The sequence below is a fragment of the Triticum urartu genome, chromosome 1A (assembly GCF_056163025.1).
Source record: "Triticum urartu cultivar PI428250 chromosome 1A, HENAU_Tu73, whole genome shotgun sequence".
Taxonomy (NCBI): domain Eukaryota; kingdom Viridiplantae; phylum Streptophyta; class Magnoliopsida; order Poales; family Poaceae; genus Triticum; species Triticum urartu.
This window is the reverse complement of record NC_141873.1, coordinates 425,107,191-425,128,928: the sequence shown is the minus strand read 5'-3', so window position 1 is coordinate 425,128,928 and position 21,738 is coordinate 425,107,191. Positions and strand designations below refer to the sequence as shown.

The 21,738-nt window shown below is 47.3% G+C and overlaps 1 protein-coding gene and 2 pseudogenes across 1 annotated transcript; all 3 read right to left on the bottom strand.

Moving 5' to 3' along the window:
• Window positions 1-1,618: 1,618 nt before the first annotated feature.
• LOC147991526 (uncharacterized) lies at window positions 1,619-5,117 on the bottom strand (annotated as a pseudogene).
• Window positions 5,118-8,359: 3,242 nt separating this feature from the next.
• Window positions 8,360-11,303, bottom strand: LOC125515387 (subtilisin-like protease pseudogene; annotated as a pseudogene).
• Window positions 11,304-18,780: 7,477 nt separating this feature from the next.
• On the bottom strand, window positions 18,781-20,437 carry LOC147991525 (serine/threonine protein kinase OSK1-like). The gene is made up of 5 exons (XM_087538712.1): window positions 19,706-20,437; window positions 19,482-19,583; window positions 19,191-19,286; window positions 18,970-19,053; window positions 18,781-18,876 (listed from the first exon to the last, which is right to left on the bottom strand). Exons 1-5 carry the CDS (start codon window positions 20,435-20,437, stop codon window positions 18,781-18,783), a joined length of 1,110 nt encoding a protein of 369 aa, XP_087394838.1.
• Window positions 20,438-21,738: the final 1,301 nt, after the last annotated feature.

Sequence of the window (21,738 nt, the reverse complement as noted above, 5' to 3'; positions counted from 1 at the left end):
CTGTAGGGGAAGGATGGAGTGGGACGGGGCGATGATCGGGCGCGCCGGCGGCTGGGCGCTGTCGCGTCGGAGGGAGATGGCGGCGGCGGCTAGGGTTAGAGGCGGCTAGGGTTCCGGCTCCTCTGGGAGCCGGGCAATAGGGATAATAATATTCTTATTGCTTAATTCCAAAAAGAGTCTTACAGCCTATATTTATAACCTAGATAACTTGCATAAGAATTAACCTAAGATAACTTGGATAAGAATTAACCTAAGATAACTTGTGGGCTAAGATTGCCCGCTGGGCCTAGCTAAACCGGCCATAACATATGTGATGTCTCCAGTTGCAATTTCAGTTTTTCTTAATACCATGTTGCTACAATTTTCGTCAGTCTCGGTTTTATTAGCTAATCATTCTGATCTAAAACACACCATTATCTGGTGTTTTCCAAAGGAGAACTTTATTTCAACTCTACACACAGTCCTGTCTACACGCCACCATGGGCAGTTTCACCTTGAGTTAGTTGTTTTATCTAGAGACTGATTGGTATCCAAACAAGGTCTAATTTCCTAGTCAAGTTCTTAGTTATATATGGAATTTGTTTTAGTATAACCCTATGAATTTTGTAGTCGTTCAACCTGCAGATTTCAGAAATACATTGGTGGAATACTTCCATTGGAGAGACTCAGTTGGAACTTGGAGTTGATATTAATTTTGTAAATGGTTGAAATGATTAAATCCATGGAAGTGAGACACATCAGCTTTCGGAGGATGCATCAAATAGAAAAAAGGTATCGTTTACATGCTTCTGTTTACACGTGACACTTGCTGAAGGAACTTAACATACCTTGTTTTAAGTTAATAGCATCATCAGTTCTCTGTTTTCATATTTTTAATATGACATGCTATTCACCAAATGAATGCTTGTGCCTAGATTCTTCTAGTCGTTTGCACACACCCAGTTAGTGCCACGATGGGCATGCCATACTCTTGTGCAGACATGACCAAAAAACCTTGCAGTAAGATACCATCTGTTTTGGATTCTTTATTATCTCCGAGGGATTTTTAGACACTGACAACTTCTTTAGCATATCTTATCCTTCATTTCTTCATTCAGCTTTTATGGTTTGTATCTCTCTCAACATTTTTTAACTAGCTCATGCTTGCCAGATTCTATTGATATTCTCATTTTTTAGCTTCTATCTATCACATATTTTTTCAGAAATTGTGGCGGGGGCTTTCATGATTTTGATGGATCATTCTACTATAGTAGGGTTCTTAAGTGGGATAAGATAATCAAATTCACTACTGTTGACACGTAGATATATACTTTAAGGATTATACTGATCAAACAGCTTGTTTGTTTCTTCACCGATGCCATCAATCCAAGCAGGAAATTTAAGCTTGACTTTGGAGAAGCATTCAATATTATCGAGCACGACACGATCATCAGAGTCATGGAGCATATGGGCTTTGATGCGAGGTGGATTGGATGGATTAAATCCGTCCTCTCCACTGGTACCTCCTCTGTCCTACTTAATGGTGCCCCGGGGAGGAGGAAAATTTTCAAGCTATCATCAATAAGGCTTGTGCTTGTCACCATAACCTGCTTCAACTCCCCCTTCCAGGTACTAACAGCATCTTCCCTGTTTGGCAATACACAGATGATATGCTTTTAAGCATGCAAACATGTTCCCACTAACTGCTGTCTTAAAAGCCTCCTTGAATCCCTTGGACAGTCCACTGGTCTTTGAGTTAATTTCCAGAAAACTTGCCTTCTTCCCATCCATGTTTTGGAGGAAAAATGCAGCAGTTAGCTGGCCTCTATGGTTGCCGCATTGCCAATTTCCCCTTCACCTATCTCGGGCTTCCTCTTGGTCTGAGCAAACCTGGAATCAGGGACTTTGATCTGATTCATAGGATGCAGCAGCTCTTAACTTCTTGCCCCTCCTTGTCTTTTGGTGGGAGAATCACAGTGGTAGGAACTAGGGCCCTACCGGATCTAGGGCGTAGGTTGTACGGGAAGGAGGGGGAAGGGCGAGGGCTGGTGCGCGGCGGCCGGCGGCGTGGCGCCGTCCTTGCGACGGGAGCAGCGGCGGCGAAAGCAGGAGGCGGCTAGGGTTTAGGTCTCCCGGCTGCCTAAGGGAAGCCGAGCAAATATTGATTGCTTCTTGCTTGATGAGATTGATACTTCTCTCCTTATATAGAGAGGTTTACTTGACTCCTAAGCAAACGATCCTAATACGATAAAATAATTGGCTAAGCCCCTAATTAAGATACTTGGGCCATAACCCACTGGGCTAAGCCCCTATGCCGGTCATAACACTTCTCCCCGCCTGCACAAACAGCTCGTCCTCGAGCTGTAAGGTGGGGAAGCGCTTGCTGAACTCCTCGAGGTGATCAACCAGCGTCAAGCACCTTCGCGACAGCTGGGGCGGCAAGGTCGGTGGCGACGGCGTCCTCCGGAATGTAGTCTGCAACCTCCAAGTAGAAGAGTCGCGGGCAGGCGTGGCCGGGCGTGTAGGGCTCGTCGCAGTTGAAGCACAACCCTTGGCGGCGACGCTCTTGTAGCTCGGCCGAGGTGAGCCAGCGGAACGGGCACGCCGCGGTCGCGGCGAGGGGTGCCGCGGAAGCCTGAGCAGGACCGACCCTAAGCGGGATCTGGCCAGGGTAGCGACCCAGTGGCCCGGGACGGTGACTCCTACTGGACGGCCACCGCGCGGCGCTCGAACGCGCGGGCGTAGTACATGGCCGTCTGGATATCCTGGGGTCCCCGAAGCTCCACGTCCACGCGGATGTGATCCGGAAGTCCACCGACAAAGAGGTCGGCCCGCTGCTGCGCCGTCACGCCCGACGCGTGGCATGCCAGGGCCTGGAAACGGCCGGCGAAGTCCTGAACCGTGGAGGTGAAGGGAAGGCGGCTCCCGCGGATCGGGGGCCCAAAACGAAGGAGGCAAAGCTTGCGGAAGCGCTCCCAAGGGGGCATGCCGCCCTCGTCCTGCTCGAGGGCGTAGTACCAGGTCTGTGCCGCGTTGCGGAGGTGGTAAGAGGCGAGCCAGGTGCGCTCCGAGGCGAGGGTGCGCTGCCCGCGAAAGAACTGGCCGCACTGGTTGAGCCACTTGAGGGGGTCCTCCGTGCCGTCATAGGTGGCGAAGTCGATCTTGGCGAACCGCGGCGGTGTCTGGGTCGGAGCGCCGTGTCGAGCTGGCTCGAAGGTGCGGAGCAGCGAGGCGGGCGGCGCCTGGTCGGGGGACTCCGGGTAGGGACCCGCGGAGCCGGACGGCCCGCCGAACTGCGTAAACGGGGTCGGCTGCTCCGGAGCCGTAGTGTAGACCGGCGATGGCGACGGCCCCGCCGCCCACGCTGGTAGTGGCGACGGAGAGGGCGGAAACCGGACTTGATGGATCGGTAGTCCCGCCGGCGAGGGCGCCCCTGAGTTGGGCAGGGGTGGCGCCGATGGTTGCAGCGTCGGCGGCGGAGGGTGGGCGGTCGCGTCGGTGGCCGCGGGGGACGGCGGCTGCAGATACCACAGAGGGGCCGCGGCCGAAGTGGACCCGCCGGGGTGCCCCGCCTGGAACGGCAACAGCGGCAGCCCGGTGCAGGCCGACGCACCCTGGGTCGGCCATGGCAACGCCGGGGGCCCGGCCTGGAACGGCAGCAGCAGCTGCCCGCCGTATGCAGGCGCGCCCTGGGACGGCCACGGCAGCGCGGGGTGGCCGTAGGCAGCGATCGGCGCAGCCGACGGAGGTGCGTACTGCCCAGCCATATACTGGTGGTACTGGTTGAGGTGGAGCCCTTGGACGGCCGTCATGAGATCCCGCAGCGTGCTGGTCATCTGTTCCGGCATGAAGACGGCGGTCGCCGGCGGCGCGGACGTGATGGGTGCCGGCGGCGGTGAGGAGCCCGCGGTGGTGACCGGGCCCGATAGCATGGAGGCCCTGGCGGTGGTCATCGGGGAGGATGTCATCGGCGCAGTGGTCATCGGCGCGGAGGTGGAGACGGGCAGCGGCGGCGATGGTGTTGACGAAGACATGATCGGACCCAAGTCTCTGGATACCAAATTGGTAGGAGCTAGGGCCCTGCCGGATCTAGGGCGTAGGTTGTACGGGAAGGAGGGGGAAGGGCGAGGGCTGGTGTGTGGCGGCCGGCGGCGTGGCGTCGTCCTTGCGACGGGAGCAGCGGCGGCGAAAGCAGGAGGCGGCTAGGGTTTAGGTCTCCCGGCTCCCTAAGGGAAGCCGAGCAAATATTGATTGCTTCTTGCTTGATTAGATTGATACATCTCCTCTCCTTATATAGAGAGGTTTACTTGACTCCTAAGCAAACGATCCTAATACGATAAGATAATTGGGCTAAGCCCCTAATTAAGATACTTGGGCCATAACCCACTGGGCTAAGCCCCTATGCCGGTCATAACACACAGTCACAAAAGCTGTCTTTAGCGCTCTTCCCTCTTTTTATATATGCTCCCTCAAGTTGCCTGAAGGGGTTATTGAAATTATAGATAAAGCCAGGCGCACCTGCCTCTGGGGGGAGTCTTGACGATATTCTGGATATGTTCCGCCTCCCTCTTTCTTCAAGCTTTTGATGAATTTCTGATCCTCAGATCCTTTAGAATCCTCAAAATGATCCTGCTGAGTATGACACTTGGAGTTACTCTTGGGGAAATAATGCTACTCCATGAAAGCTCCCAATACTTTTTTTTAGGAACTGACACCATTGCATCCCTATATATTAAGTAGGAGAAAGCAATAAGCATCCATGCCTTACAAGTTACAACACGAGGGTGTTACAGAGTAGGGGGAAAGAAAAACAAGGAAAGAAAGCTTTAGTCTGGTTCTGGTTCTGGGGTATTTTCAGTGTCCGATATCCAATGTATGGAAAGCACCGGTTGAGAAATATCTTGCTTGATCAGATGAAGAACCTCTAGCTCAGGAAGGTGGCGCGTCTGGAATACCCTGCGATTCCGTTCCTTCCATATATTCCAGCAGGTGTATATGGCAGTGGTGATAAGCTCTGGATCCAAAGTGCATGTCAGGTCGTTCCACCAAGCTTCAGAGGTGGTCGCGTTCTCAGCGTTGTGGGTGAGAACAGGGCAGTTAGTCCAGTTGGCAACCAACATCCAAATGGATCGCGAGAAGGTGCATCTCAGGATCATATGGAAAAAGGAGTCCCATCCTCTTGATCGCATAGGTGGTAAAATTCGCTGTGCGGGATCCCCTTGATGGCGAGGTTTTCATTCGTAAGAATCCTTCCGCACAGCCAGAGCCACATGAAGAGTCGGCATTTGCATTCAACCTTGCAGCGCCACAGCTTGTCGAATCGGGATGTTGAGTAGGAGCCCAGGAACTGAGAGCGGTAGGCAGAGCTAGCCGAATAAACCTTTGAGGTGGTAAAATTCCAGCAGATAGAGTCGTCGATCTCCGGCTGCAAATGGATTTGCTGCAGCTGCAACCAAAGGGCAGTGAATTGCCTTAGTTTGCAAGGGAGATGTGATGCGCTGGAGGCCCGACATCCATCTCTGGGATTTGATTGCGTCACCACCGCGACATTTTTCCTTGAGCACAGAATGAAGAGGCCCGGTGCCAAATCCTTAGGGAGCAGCTGTTGAGCCACCGGTCATTCCAAAAGGACACCCTTGTGCCATTGCCAATGGAGATGGAAGTGGAGGCGCGGAACAGAGCAAGATCATCCTTGTCACAGGGAATATGAGAGCCTAGCCACAGTCTCTGTCTGCCATCCATTCGAGCCATTTCCATCGAAGCCTGAGCGCCCTGTCAAAACGTTTGATATCCATGACGCCCAGCCTGCCCATGTCTTTAGGTCGACAGACGGCGTTCGAGTTAACCAGGCCAAACCGACAGTTGCGTCCGGCTTAGACCACCAGAGGAAGTTCCTGCGCAGCTTGTCAATTTGCTTAATGACCCAAGAATCAAGCTTGAAGACCGTGATCAGGTAAGTTGGTATAACAGACAACACTGAGTTCACCAACCGCAGTCGTCCATCACTGTTGAGAAGCTTTCCTTTGCACTTCTGCAGTTTTGCAGCTATTTTATCTAGGACCGGTTGTATTTCAGGTCACGTGATCTTCCTGAAGTAAAGTGGTAGTCCAAGGTACTTGCATGGGAATTGCATGACGGGGACAGGAAAGGACCTTAGCAGTTGGGGGAGATCAATGTTGTCGCAACGAGCTGTGAACAACCCACTCTTGTCCAGGTTGGCAACTAGCCCTGAAATGGCGCCGAACTGAAGCAACAATTGCTTGGTAACAAGAACATCTTCAGGCATGGGAGTGATAAACAGCGCTGCATCATCCGCGTGAAGGCTCAGGCGCGGATTTGACGGAAGGAGGTTGAGGGGAGCCAGAACTCCATCAGCACGAGCTTTCGCGAACATCCAGTGCAGGGGAGCAATGACCCAAGTGAACATGGGAGACACATACAAGAACTCCATCAGTATGCCCAAGAACTCCATCAGTATGCTTCTGCTCGTTTCAACTGGATTTGGTCCTCTAAATGTTCTGCCAAGCTAAAGGGTTTTGCATGGCTCCTTCTCAATGAAAGATTAAACACAAGAGATGCTACAAAGAAAAACTTTCGGGTCACAGATAATCACAGTAATGAAGTTAACTCTGCTATATCTTCGGCTCAGATGAGATCCTGGAATCTAGTGACCGTATTTTAAAACTGTCTGGTAGGACTAGGGTTCCTACCAGGCCTCCGGCGCAGATTGTATGGGAAAGGAGGAGGGGGACGAGGGCTTGAGCGGGCGCGTGGGCGGACAGAAGATGATAATATCTTTATTGCTTGATTTCAATGTTGTCTTACAACTAGTATTTATAACTTTAGCCTAAGATAACTTGCCTAAAATAACTTGCCGAAGATAACTTGTGGGCCAAGCCCCTAATACTAATGCCCGGTGGGCCTCTTCCTAGTATAGACCAAACCGGTCATAACATCTCTCCCCGCCTGCGCAAACAGCTCGTCCTCGAGCTGAAAGTCTGGATAGTGTTGGCGAAAATCCTCACGCTGCTCCCAAGTAGCCTCCTCCTCCGGAAGGCCCGCCCACTGAATGAGGACGAACCAGACGCCACGACGGAGCTGTGCCTGCAACACCTTTGCCGGCTCTGGAAGAATGCGACCATCGGCGGTTGGCGGAAGCGCTGGAGGAGCCGCTGGTGGCTCGCCACGAAAAGGCTTGAGCAGCCCCACATGGAAGACGTCGTGGATGCGAGCGCGGGCTGGAAGCTGAAGACGATAGGCCACCTTCCCAATGCGCTCCAAGATAGGGAAGGGCCCGGCGTAGCGAGGCCCGAGCTTGCGCTTGGCGCGCGGGTCAAGCGACTGCGTAGAGCGGTGGAGAAGACGCAGCCACACCCAGTCACCCACCGCGAACTCCGCCTCGCGATGATGATCGTGGTAGTAATGCTTGGCCAGCTGCTGGGCCTGAAGGAGACGCTAACGGACCTCAGCAAGCATCTCATCGCGGGTGCGGATAAGGTCACCTGTCCGAGCCGTCTCCGGGTCTACCGGTAGTATAGGCGGGGGCGGTCGACCATAGACCACCTCAAACGGCGTAGCGCGCAGGGCGGAGTGATAGGAGGTGTTGTAGCAGTAAACTGGCATCTCCCTCAGCCACAGCAGCATAGTTAACCCTGCTATATCTTCAGCTAAAGCTGCTCAGCTGCCTGATGTATTTAGAAACAAATGAACACGGAGATTTTTGGCAACATTTGGCCCTAGCATTTGCTCCAAGTTTCAGTTCTTCAAAAAAGGTTGTCTCCTCACCTTTAGGATGTCTTCAGAACAGCTGATTTGTCAGATAACCTTCATTGTTTATAATTAAATTAATGTTTGAGTACTCATTACAGTAGGTTCTTAATACTGTGGCTTTTCCATTTCCAATCAAAGCTGATTGGCTTGTTTGAGCATCTTATTAGAAAATTATTGTTTTTTTTTGAGAAAATAGAAAATTATTGTTAAACCGTCCATTTTTTACATTTTATTTCCAAGAAACCATTTTATTGACTTTGGCCATAGATTTTTTATGACTTCCACTCCCCATTGCCTAAAACTTTGTTGTTGGAACGGAGGGAGTATATGCCACTTTTACCTTATCCCGTCAGCAATGTAATTATCTTCAGATTCCTGGATATCTCTTGTGAAGCTTCCAAAAAATCATTTGGAAATTTATTTTCGTGTGTGCATTGTTAACTTGCACGACTGCACCAGACATGTCCTCTCGGTGCCTGGATTTCCCTTTCGTGTATTTATTAAATCTTTTGTTGGGAAACGATCTAAACTGCACTACACATGCCATCTCAATGTGCAACATGTGTTGCTGATTTTCTCATTGTCTGGTCATTTTGTAACAGTAACACATCATTGACCTTCCAGTCCGAGTTTTGGTGTTCAAATCTTGCCCAAGCAGAGCACCCATGGAGGCACAGCAAGTGACAAGTGTTCCTCGCGATTTCGACAAAAGAAGTGGTGCTCTCAGTTTGCAATGTACTCCCTCCGTTCTAAAATAAGTGACTCAACTTTGTACTAGTTTTAGTACAAAGTTAGTACAAACTTGAGTCACTTATTTTGGGACGGAGGGAGTATCTCTCAGACAGAAGCTTGATTGTGCTGGCAACTTGAGGATTTTGAGTAGTGATATTTGATACAGTAAAGATACAAGGTTATCTCAGTGACCTCCTTTGATAAGTGCCCTATTTGTGTGATTGCATGTTTGCAATCGGGACCTCAAGGAGTAGTGCTAGTTGGGAAGAACGATAATGTCTCCATGTTGTGAACTGTATGGATACTTGTGCTTATGCTAACCAGGCTGGCTGAGTACAACGAACGCCTGACAGAATCATGTCGGGACAACCCTGGCGTCCGCGATGATCGGGCTCCGCACCACGTGATCTTCAGACACCCAGCGTAGGCTCCCCTCTGCCAGCTGCCCGGCGTCGGCGTCGCCTCCCCTGCTGCTCACGGTCACCGTGAATGTCTTCTTCTCCATCGCCGACGTGAACTCCAGCGCCTCTGGCTCCACCTTCACCTTGAGCCACCCGGGCACGTCCAGGTGAGCGGTGTACGTCGACATCGCCGGCCCCACGTTTGTCACCGTCCGCTTCGCCTTGAACGGCTTCTCGGAGAGTGGCACCAGTATCGCCGGGTAGTTCAGCTGCGCCTCTGGTATGGACCCCACCGCCGCGCACGTCAAGCTGCTGTTGCCCGTAATAGTCTTCATGGCCGGCTCACCGAGCAGCCCGCAGATGTAGGCGCTGTAGTCGCCGACGTCGAGGTCGTAGACCAGGCCCGGGTCCACGACCTTCGCCGCGTCCACGTGGCCGGCGCCGATCGAGTAGAAGCTCGCCTTCCGGTGCTCTTCGTCCATGATGGGGTGCCCCGCGTTGTCGGCGGTGCTGGACGTGGTCATGATGGCCGACTTGACCGCCGACGGCGACCACTCCGGGTGCGCCTTCTTCACGAGCGCCACGATGCCGGTGACGTGCGGCGCGGCCATGGACGTGCCGGAGGCAACGTTGTAGCTGTACGACTCCGTGCCACCGATAGGCACCATCGACGGCCACGCGGCGAGGATGTTGAGCCCCGGCGCCATGATGTCGGGCTTGAGCACGCCGGGGCTGGCCGCGTTCGGCCCGCGGGACGAGAAGGCCGCGACGATGGGCGCCGGCTTCACGTGAACAATCGAGCTGTTGAACAGTATCGTTGCGGTGTGGGCGGCCGCCGTCGAGCCCACCCTGGCGTAGCCCATGATCTTGGCGCCGTCGGTCGCGGTCACCTGTGACATTGGGAGGTTATAATACTTCTCTACCACGATGGTGTACCCGAAGTCGGCTTCGTTGATGAACACCACTCCGGCGCCGCCTGCCGCCTGGACCGCCTGGATCGAGTTCAGCGGAGGCAACGGCGTCTCGGTGTCGCACACGACCACCTTGCCGGTGATGTTGACGCCGTCGAAGTAGTCGCAGTAGCTGGTGCCCTGAGGGTAGTAGAGCGGGTACGCCTTGGCGCTGAAGCGCTTGTCCTGCGTCAGCGACTCGCCGTCGAACGCCTCCCCGTCGCCGAGCCGCACGGTGGCTCGGTAGCTCCGGTCCACCGACCCGGCCCCCACGGTCAATATCCACGGCGCCTCGTTTGACAGCGTGGAGGGCGTCGGGCCGCTGTTACCGCCGGCGCACACCACGAGGACGCCCTTGGACATTACCCCGAACGCGCCGATCGCGATCAGGTCCTTGTCCAATGGTATGGAGGGGCCGCCGAGGGAGAGCGACAGCACGTCCACGCCGTCCTTCACCGCCGCGTCCATCCCGGCCAGTATGTCGGACTCGAAGCATCCTTCGCCGTCGCATACCTTGTACATGGCCAGGTGCGCGCCCGGCGCGATCCCGGCGGCGGTGCCCCTGCCGAGGCCGAACGCCGAGACGCCGTCCACGAAGTGGCCCGCCGCGGTGCCTGCCGTGTGCGTCCCGTGCCCGACGGCGTCGGTGGTGTCGTTGCCGCTCATGAGCGACACCAGGCCGACGAGCTTGTTGTTGCAACGCACGGGGGCCTGGCACTTGCCCTTCCACCTGGCAGGCGGCGGCGGCATGCCCTCGTCTCCAAACGAAGGGTGCGAGGCAGCGATGCCGGTGTCGAGCAACCCGACGATGACGCCCTCGCCGTAGTTTGTGGCGTTCCAGACGCCTCGCTTGGCGTCCAGGCCGAGGAACCCCGGCGTGCGCGTCGTCATCAGCGGCACCCTCCGCTCCGGGAAGGCGCGCACGAACCCGCGCTTCCTGGACACCGCTGCGAGCTCGTCCTCCGTCAGCTTTGCGGCGAAGCCGGAAAACACGCCCGTGTACGAGTGGCGAATGGTCGGTGCGTCGCCGCCGGCCGTCCTGCCAGGGCGCGACCCCGGCCGCAGGAACGACTTGTGCCATCTCCGGTGCGCGGCTTCGTCGGCGTGGTGCGCGTGCGCCGGAGGCTCGACGAGCACTACGTAAGTTCGAGCGGCTCCATGGTTGAGGCTGGTACTCTGCCTCGTTGTCGCACCGCCTCCGCCAGTGATAATGCTCAGCGTGGGTGTCGCGCTCAAGACGAAGACGAGAACGGACGCGAGGAGTAGTGCCGTCAGGTGAGCCATGTCATCTACCGATCTACGAGAGCATGCAAGTATGGGCATGAAAAATATTTGGCGCAAGCGATGCTTATATACATTTCTCAAACTGTGTTCTAGTTTGGCCACTCTGTATTCCTACATGACTGGCATCCATGCATGATCCCACCAAAGATGCAGTGCGATGTGGATCTCCTTGGAAACAGGGACATACAGAATGTGTGCATGGTTTTGTTGCTTTCTGGATTCATAATGTAACTGCATCTGTTTTTTGTTTTGTTTTGCTTGCATGTTTTGTGTGTGACGCGACAATTCTGATCCTCCATTTCGGGCGGAGCATTGCTTCGGCATCTCAGTGTATGATTCTTGTTTGCTTAGCAGTTTTTTTTTCAAAAAAAACTTTCCATCTATATACCCCTCAAAAAAAACTTTCTATCTATCCATCATACATTATGACAGTGCAAAGAACACAAAAGATGCTCATAAAAATAAGGTGTACGTGCGTATATATGAGCGCCTCAGTATGTATTGTGTTTAAAAAATAACAAAAATTACATACATATCCGCAGACCACTTAACGATGATTACAAGCACTAGAGCGAGCGAAGGTACGCTGCTATCATCATCCCTCCATCACCGGAACCAAGCAAATTTTATTTTAGTAGATAGTCTAAAAGTCATTGGGCTAAGACCCCGAAAGATCAGCGAACAACAACCGCCGCTCATAAAAGAGAAGTGTAGATCGGAAGGACCCAACCTGTGAAGACATGAATACAAACGAGGACCGGATCCATGCAAATCCACCAAAAGACTAACACCGACCGAATCCCGCGGGATCCGTCGAAGACACACCTCCACACGCCCTCCAAGGATGCAAAACGCACCGCTAGGACGGGGACTAGGTGGGAAGAATCTTATTCTATCTTCAGGAAGTCGTCGTCGCCTCACCTTTCTGAATAGTACTCAAACCCTAAACAGATAAAAAAAACACCTAAAAATGAAGCATGAGCCCTCCTAACGATAAGGGTTGGGATCCATCACGCCTCCATAGCCATAAGAACACAGGAAACGAACAAATCAACAGTGCCAGCATAAAGCGAAGAAACCTTATATGCCTCGGAGCCTTCCTTAAGCAATTCCCATCATGGCGAAAAGATAGTATGCATTTTTAACCTTTTGTGAAGGTGAAATCGTCCACCTTCATTTTTACAGAGTAATATTTGCAAATTCTTTGGATACGCCGTATCTTTATCTGTGTCTATACCAATATAACGTCATCACTCATGTTTGACTCAGCATATCCTCACACTTCCAAGTATTTTATCCAAAGGATATGGATTAAGTGAAAATTACAGGAAATTTCAGTCTTAAATTAGTCTTCCATTGGCTCCTACATTGCTGCAGCTACCCTGTGCCTCGTCCTGCTCTCTCGCCGCTCTTGTGTCATGCCTCTGCCTTCAGATCTGCATCATCAGAGCTGCTGTTCGAACGCAATGCAGAATAGGACTCAATAGTCAATACGTGCTCCACGAGGGGAGCTCCTCGTTGGCGCATTAAGCGCCCCGAAGACTAACTGGCGCTCACGCGTGCCCCCTAACGGCCTGTGGCCCATAACTCGCTCGAGCGCTACTGTTTCCTCCATCGCTCTTCCTAGACATTGAGCGACCAACCGTTCACCACGACGGGATGCTTGCTACCCTTTTTTTCCTTTGCATTTTAAGCCCGTGCTGTGAATAAACACCTGTTGTCTAATAAAACCGGCTACTGTTTTTCTATTAATTTAAAAAGTTCATTAATTTGGAAAAAAGATTTTGATTTATAAAGGTAAATTTGAAACATGTTTAACAATTTCACAAAGTTGGCAAATTTGCAAAAAAAATTCATGAATTCGAAATACAAAGTTTGCAAAGTTGAAAAGTTCATAATTAGAAAATTGTTCCCAAATTTGGAAAAGTTCGTGATACTGAAATTGTTTCACAAAAATTTCAAAATGTTTCCAAACTTGAAAACTTCCTGAATTTTAGAAATCTTTGAAAATTTCAGGTCTTTTTTACAAATTTTAAAATTATTAGTTACTGTGAAAATTTGTTCATTAATTTGGGGGAAAAATCCCAAATTTGAAAAGGTTCATGAATTTAAAAGAGTTCAATAGTTTTACAGAATGTTCGCGAATTTGAAAAAAATAAATTTGCTACAAGGACATGAATTAAAGAAAAAAGTTCACAGCTTTGAGATTTTTTTCGTGAATTTGGTAAAAGTTCACCAGTTTATGAAAAAGTAAAAGAATTTGGAAAGAAATGAATTTAACAAAAAGTTTACGAATGTAAGAAAAAATCACAAAATTTAAAAAGTTCAATTTTTTTAAAAAGTTCTGAAATTTGAAAAATAATTGAGTTTGAAGAAATTTAAAAAATTTAAGAAAAATTTCTCAAATTTGACAAAAGTACATGAATTAAAAAATGAATTTGAAGAAAGTTGATGAATTTAAGAAAAAGTTCCCAAAACTGAAAAAGTTTCATGAATTTTGAAAAGAATTGTATTTGAGAAAAGTCCCTGAATTTAAGAACCAGTTTACTCACTGTGTTTTCTCGGTTTTATCTTCTGCGGATGTTTTGTTTACTGAAAATGGCAGTTACTGGTTTTTTAAATTGGAAAAAATGTTCATGGATTAAGAAAAGTTCACGAGTTGAAAAAAGTACATCAGTTTGAAAAACATTATCTCTAATTTGACTAAAAAATTCACGAAATTGAAAGAAGTCCATCAATTTGACAAATAAAGTTCTTGAATTTCGAAAATGTAGGCGAAATTGAAAATGCTCATCGATTTGAAGAAGTGCAGACATTTGACAAAAAGGTTTAACAATTTGAAAAAAGTTGACACATTTGGAAAATTTTGTGAAATTAAGAAAATCTCCGTGAATTAAAAAAACATTTGAACATTTTAAAAAGTTCACAATTTGAATTTTGTGTGTGTGAATTTAAGCAAATACAAACTAAAAAAGAGACAGAATAAAAAAGAATAAAGCTGAAAGAGAAATGTCCAAACAAACTAGAAACCAGACAGTGAAGGCGCACAACAAGAACAATGTACAACGTAACTAATCACAGTTGGTTACACCTCGTGCAAATAAACGATGTGTTCAAGAATTTGAAGCCTAGTTCATGTACCTATTCTTTGAACGATAAAAGAAGAAAATGTAAATGGGCCAAGCCCAGGACGGAGTGGGGGAGGGGGGGGGGTGTGTTCGGTTTGTGGAATACATTATAACCGACGCTGAGGGCGCCAGATAGGAGTTGGGCTCCATGATCCGGCAGCTATATCTCGCTTATAGAGAGATGATCGGTCCCCTCGCCTAAAGCTTTCCCGCCATGCGGCACGAATGTCGGCCCCGTATATCATGTTTTCTCGGTAGTTTGTTCCTTCATTCGTTTCTTATCGCTGCTTTTTTCATCTTTTTATTACTTTTTCGTTTTCTTTTGTTTTTTCCTCTAAATTTTTATTTCTTCCATGGTTTTCTTAGGTTTTTCTTTTTTTCTTCATTATACTTTGTTTTTATCTTGTATTTAAAAGTGTATATAAAAATGTTTATCATGTATTTAAAAGTGTATATAAAAATGTTGATAAAGTAAACAAAGTGCAGATTGTACATTAAGTAAAAGTAGAAATAAAGATATATATTTTAAAAAAGTTAATTTAGTATTTAAAACTTTAACATGTACATAAAAAGTTTCCAATATATAAAAAATGTGTATTGTGTGTAAATAAATGTTTATTGCCATTAAAACATGTTCAAAAATATTATAATCATTTTATTTATACATGTTTAGTTTTTCTAAATACATATTAAGAATTTTATGCATATTTAACATTTTTAAATACATGAACAATATTCTTTCCATTTGTATACATGGGGAACTTTTTTTCTATACACATTTAACATTTTGAAATGCTTGATTAAGTTTTTCAAATTCTTAATTAGTTTTTTTTAAATGCTCGATTAACATTTTTTCATACATGTTGTATGAATTTTCTTATACATTAGAAACATTTTTATACATTTTGTATTATTTTATGTAAAGTGATTTTTGTATTCTATATATTTAGAATATTTCCAAATATAAAAAAGTAAAAAACATAAATCGGAAAACAAAAAAATATTGCGATAGAGACAAGAAAAAATGTCGATTAATGCACGCTGGGCCAGCCCATTAGCGCAGGTGCTTCAAGCGAGCGCTCCTTCTGTCTCATGTGAAGCGAGGTATAGCTACGGGCTAGTATGGAATCTGGTTAGTAATATTATGATGGCCCATGGGGGAATAGGGATGACTGCTGTGGGGACGGCCCGCATTGCAAGTCTTGGCTAGCTTCAACGGGTTGTCGGTTTCATAGGAAACATTGATTTTGCGATGAGTGTGTCACTCATTTGGAATCAATTAAGATACTCTTTGAACCTTGGAACACTCTTGTCGACAAATGTATCTAGCGAACTACTGTGTTTTTACAACATAATCAAATGACTCGTTCGTCGTTTGATCCTGATCGTGCGGGGCGCACTCGCCTACCCTCTTTCTTGATTTTCTGGCTTCGGTTTCACACGATCTTTTTGGCATTTCCCTCTCTCCTGATTTAACTCGATCATGATTTTGTGTGATCCAAATTTGCACGTGGACATAGGGCATGTGAGCGTTGATCATGATTTTTCCCTTCACATTAGCAGTTTTCATACTTGATGTGGACCCATAGTTCATCTGCAGTTTTATAGCCCCAAAAGTCATGCTAAAGCCAGGAATTGAACTCAAAACTTAAATACTGAGATCTTAGTTCACTTGCCAACTTCCCCACTACATGGTTCTTATCAAGTTCAAAGGAAATCCATTATTTGACCATCTTCGTCTGTTCCAGACTTCATTCAAACATACCTCAATAATTTTCTGTATAATAGAATGATAATTTACGAACCGTTGACCTAATAACTCACGTACAAGCAACATGGTAATTTTGAGGGGACGGGTAGTTTTTGAACATAAATAACATGATAATTTACACACCACAAACCAGATAAATTATGTACAAACACCTTGGTAACTTTCACCTGAGGAAGAAAAAAGTTATTGAAACATTTCCCAGTAACTTATGTCTTAATACCATGGCAATTAATGCATTGCAGACCTGATAATGTACATACAAACACATTGATAACTTTTCACCTATGGAGAAAAGGTTGTTGAAACATACACCAATAACTTTTTTGTCTAAATAGCATGGTGGTTTATGCACTGCAAACCTGATAATTCATATATAAACACATTGATAACTTTTCATCATGGGCGACAAAAGTTGTTGAAACATACCCCGGTAACTTATGTGAAATAACATGATAATTCACGCACTACCACCCGATAACTTACATACAAACACATTGATAACTTTTCACCCATAGGAAAGAAATTCTGGTAACATACCCCAGTAACTTCAGTGTAAATAGTATGGTCATTTATGCACCTCAAACCTGATTGCTACCCTTCGAAGCCCCTCGAGCGGCCTAACCCTAGCTAGTTTGATAGGCAAAGCTACCCACTTTGACTTTCGACGAACGACGTTAGACTAATGGACTTTTCTAACTGGTTGTGCTATGTTAGCTCATAGGAACATTTTAAAACAAATTTTGAGCGCAAATTATCAAAAGATTCCCTCCGGGCTACCACGTGGCAGTTTCCCGAGTGTTGGTGGTAGTGTCGTCTGTGAAGGGGGTCACACTCTGGGAGCTTTGTGTTGGGTGTTTGAACCTCCCATCACACTCTTAGACATGTAATAGGACAAAATTCAAAGTTTGGTGGGATTGCTACCCTCCGTAGACCCCGAGCGGCCTAACCCTGGCCAGTTTGACCAGGAAAGCTACCCATTTGATTTTCAATGAACGACCTTTGATCAATGGACTTTTCTACTTAATTATGCTAGGTTATCGCATAGGAACATTTTAAAACAAATTTTGAGACCAATCTATCACAAGATTCCATTCCAGCTACCATCCATGGTAGTTTCTCGCTCTAAGTGCTGGCAGTAGTGCTGTTCGTGAAGGGGGTCACACTATGGAGCTGTGTCGGGTATTTGAAACTCCCACCACACTTCTATACATGTATGAGGACCCAATGCAAGTTTTGGTGGCATTGCTACCCTATGAAGATACCCGAGCGGCCTAACCCTAGCAAGTGTGACCGGGAAAGCTACCCCCTTTGGGTTTCTCTTTTGTAGCAAAACAAAGTTATAATTAAATATTTCATACTAAACACATGATTTTTGAAATCCTTGAAACTTTCTGATGCAAATAGATATAAACTTTGGCTCATTTGGCCAAGGAATGAAAAACATACAAACAAATCAAAACAAGAGGGTGTTATCGGGAAATTTTGAAACAAACATGATTCTAGTCTGTTAAAATTTCAAGACATAGTATACCAATAGAATCCTTTCCAGATTCTGATCCAAAAACATATGAAGTTTGTTAAAATCGATGCAAGTATGAATTAGTTGTGTTTTTTTACTAAGTATAAGGACCTATTTGCAAAAATACACGAGGTCACATTTTAAACGTTTTCAAAACAAAAACAAAGCATATATTCATACTCTATGAAAAATTCTACCCCAAATTGATATATAATCTGCATATGTTTAAGTTTAGCTAACTCAAATTTCAGACCCTCAAATTCAACCTTTTTAAAGAACATAAAATATTTTTTTAAAATTCTCTGCTGACGTCCGCCTGTCAGAGCCGTTGGCATAGCTGTAACGACGACAACCTTCCGTCAGCCAATGGGTTGTATGCCAACGTCCACTGTCGGTGTACATTGGTTCTTTGCCGATAGCTAAGGTTTGCCGACGGCCATCGTCGGCTTATATGGGTGATTTGCCAACAGTCACCGTCGGCAAATCTAGAGCTTTGCCGACGGTCTGGATTTGCCGATGGTTTTCCAGATTTGCCGACGGTCTGGATTTGCCGATGGTTTTCTGTTTGCCATCGACTTAGCTCGTGGTATGCCAGCGGCCCCGATAAAAAGCCGTCGGCATACCTTTTGCCGTCGGCATATTCATTGTTTCCTGTAGTGTACCATTTTCTCAAAATGACACTAGAGATCCATCATATATAAACATATTAGTTAATTGTTTTGCACGAACTAATTAAGCAAAGAAGGTGCAAGTAGTAGCTACACTGCATGTGCGTCTCCGATCCAATATGGTTGTGACTAAGCCTTTTGGAATTTGGTTGTGGCTTGTGACACACATAATCCACATATTTAGTAACTTACACCAGTTTCTACTCTCTAGCAGTCAACTTCATTATAGCCAGTAGTGAAGTTTCTCCTCATCACCTCAGCATCTAGACAAACTAAAACAAACATAACATGACATTGGAGCGTACACATTTTTTATGAATTGAGTACAATATGTTTTCATGTAATCATAAGTAGTGATGATAGTAGAAAGATTAAGCCTACACTTAGGAAGGGTGTTATCAATCAGTTGCCAGCTGCCACTTCGTGTTGTACACAACATCACCATCGTCTTGAAGGGTACTCCTGGAACATGTCAGCCTATTACAATTTTGCCAAGGGCGATATCCTATATATTGATCCCACGGTAAAAGAAGTTTTGGAACCTTGTTACTTGTGGAGTGTTCACCTCAAATCTCCCACTAATTTAATGATTCTTCCGTTGCAGTCCTAGAAACAACCTCGTTTGGGATGCTATCGAATTCTGTGTTAGCAAGATCAACCGATACGATGTTCGCCTGCAAATGTCGGGTATAAAAGATGCATTTAGATTTAGGTTGCTAATGTAGTCGCTGAATGAAATAACTATACGTGTAGTTGTATTGATGTACCGTTGGTGGATCGTGCAGTAACCACATGTAACGAGCAGGTGCGTCAAACCGATTGTCCAACATCAAATAGTATGCAACTGTCGTCTACCATGGAAAACATCAGTTAGACAGGTATTTCCGAGAGGAAATAAAAGCAATATCGTCTAGCTAGTCTAGAGAGAAAAACAACAATATCTAGCTAATCTAGAGAGAAATGTGTCACCACATGATCGATACTATACTTGGTTTTCGACTCCTCTGTGCAGGAACTCAACAAGGTTATTATTGTCCAACCCGACCATCATCGTGACAACCTGTTCTACAGTTTGGACACAAATCTGGTGTAAGACAAGACACAAACAAATTCAGTATTCTGATATGTAGCAAGGGCTAGATAGGGATTGGGGGAGGGGGTGATTAATTAAGCTATGGGTGACATGATTTGCCTTGAAGATTTGGCTGGCAGCATGTAGATGAGGCGGCATCGCGAGGTAGCGAGGGATGGAGTGTTGGAGCCATGGGTGTTGACGCACCTCGTCGATGCTCATTCGCCTCTCGGGGCAAACTTGAAGCATGCCTGAGATGAGCGCCCTCGGCCCTGCCGATATACCATGTGGGATCCTCACCCTGCCACTCTACAAATCCCCCAGAGAGTAAGATGAATCAATCAACAAAACCGATATTATAGATGATGAATTCCCAAGCAGAAAAACAGTACTCCCTCCGTAGAAGTAGTAGACTAGTAGTAGACACTCACGGTGATTTTCCTCTTGATAGCGGGCTCATCGGGGCCATCGAAGGGAAGGTAGCCACAGAGCATGGCAAAGAGGATGACCCCGCAGCTCCACATGTCCACCTCCGGACCAAGATGCCTTGTCGTACTCGTATCTGTCCGGTCGGCGCACACCTCGGGGGCCGCGTAGAGCAGGCTCCCGCAGTCCGCCCCCGGTTTCTGGACGGGCCCGAAGAAGTCGCTGAACCCGAAATCCGCCAGCTTCACGTTCTTGCCGGCATCGAGCAGGACGTTCTCCAGCTTGAGGTCGTGGTGCACCACCATGTTCCGGTGGCAGTAGGCCACGCCAGATACTAATTGCATGAACATGCGGCGAACCTCGGCCTCGTCCAGCCCGTGGTGGCCGGAGATGACCTGGTCGCAGAGTTCCTTGTAGAGCTCCCCCGACTCTGCCAGCTCCATCACGATGCACGCCTGATTGCCGCCGTTGGCAACGATAACGGCGGCCTCGTAGAAGCGAATGACGTGAGGGTGGTGGCGCAGCAGCCTCATGATCCGGATCTCCCTCTCCGCTCCTTCTTCCACCGCAAGATTAGCATGAAATATCTTGACGGCGACGTCGCGGCCGGTGAGGCGGTGCCTGGCCGGATACACGTCAGCGTAGGCGCCCCCGCCGATGGTTTTTGGCTCCAGCTCGTACCATGCATGCAGGTGCCGATCCGCGCTGGTACTGGCTCGGTTAGTTGAGGCGGCCATTGCTGGACTTGGAGCTGATCAGTGTTTCCATACACGGACCGTACATATGGGGTCCTCTCCCTGTTACACTAGCTAGCTCTTGTTGTTACCAAATATATAGATAGTAGCTTATTAGTGGTCAGGTGATTGATGGGGGGACAATGTGAATAAGTTAATTAACCACGTATGTATACATACATAGACGACACAAGAGCGGCGTCCGCGTCTATTCGCCCGTCGGAGGAAACAACGACGAATCAATATGTTGGCACTGTCACAAACTCTTGTAATGAACACCATGGAACGTTCGAGGGGATTCTCATGCATGTCAACGAATTAAAGGTGAAAGCAACATGCAGTAATATACAAATTGATTTTAAAGGGATGCAAGAGGAGTATATTATATAGGGTACGATGTGGGACGCCAAATAAATTAGGACGAGCGAACTCCACAAGAAATTATCAGCCGCAAATGTTTTAGGTGACATTTTTTTTGGTTACGAGGGAATGACAATCTCTTCGAAGCAACGTGGCAGTTTCTTCAGAGAAGGCAGTTTTAATTTTAAAATTGCTGTCGTTTGATCTTTGCTCACAATTAAAATTGCCATCAAATGGCGTTTGCTTGCCACCCCTCTCCCAGCTTCGTTGGGTAACATTACCACTTAGTTTTTGCTTCTTGGAGGTGTCTTGGTCTAACGTGCATGCATACAGTAGTAACTTAACTTGCAAGTAAACATGGAGACCCATCTCTGCTAGTTCTAGAAACTTTCATTCATGCAGTAGATTAACTGGTTGTATATTAAGTAGTGACGATAGACAACCCTAGGTGCGGTGGTGTTTTCATCAAGGAAAGGCATATACAAAGGATTCCTAAGTCCGAATTAATTACAAAGAAGTTGAGACAACCCCCCTGGCGAAGTAAGGTTAAAAAAACTAGAGGACCAATTATGCCTTTGGCGCAAAGGCCAATTATAACCAAAAAGGTTTTTTCTATGAGGAATTGTAACCAAAAAAGTTAAGCAAGGTGCCAAGGTATGAGCAATATGTTTTATTAATGACTCGGAAAGCACCATGACTATGAATAAGCACAAATACAAATATACTAACAATCATATGCATAACCACATTAACAAACATACCCATAACCACATCAACATGTACATACAGGCGATGCGCTTCGTTGTTATCTAGCACATTAAAGATGAGTTTGCTCCGTGGATGCTCGCAAGAGTCGGTAAGCATGCTAGAGGTGTAAGTTAAGTCTCTTGTAAGCCTACGGTCGTATGCTTTTATTGGCACTCATGTAACATTCTTATGCAACT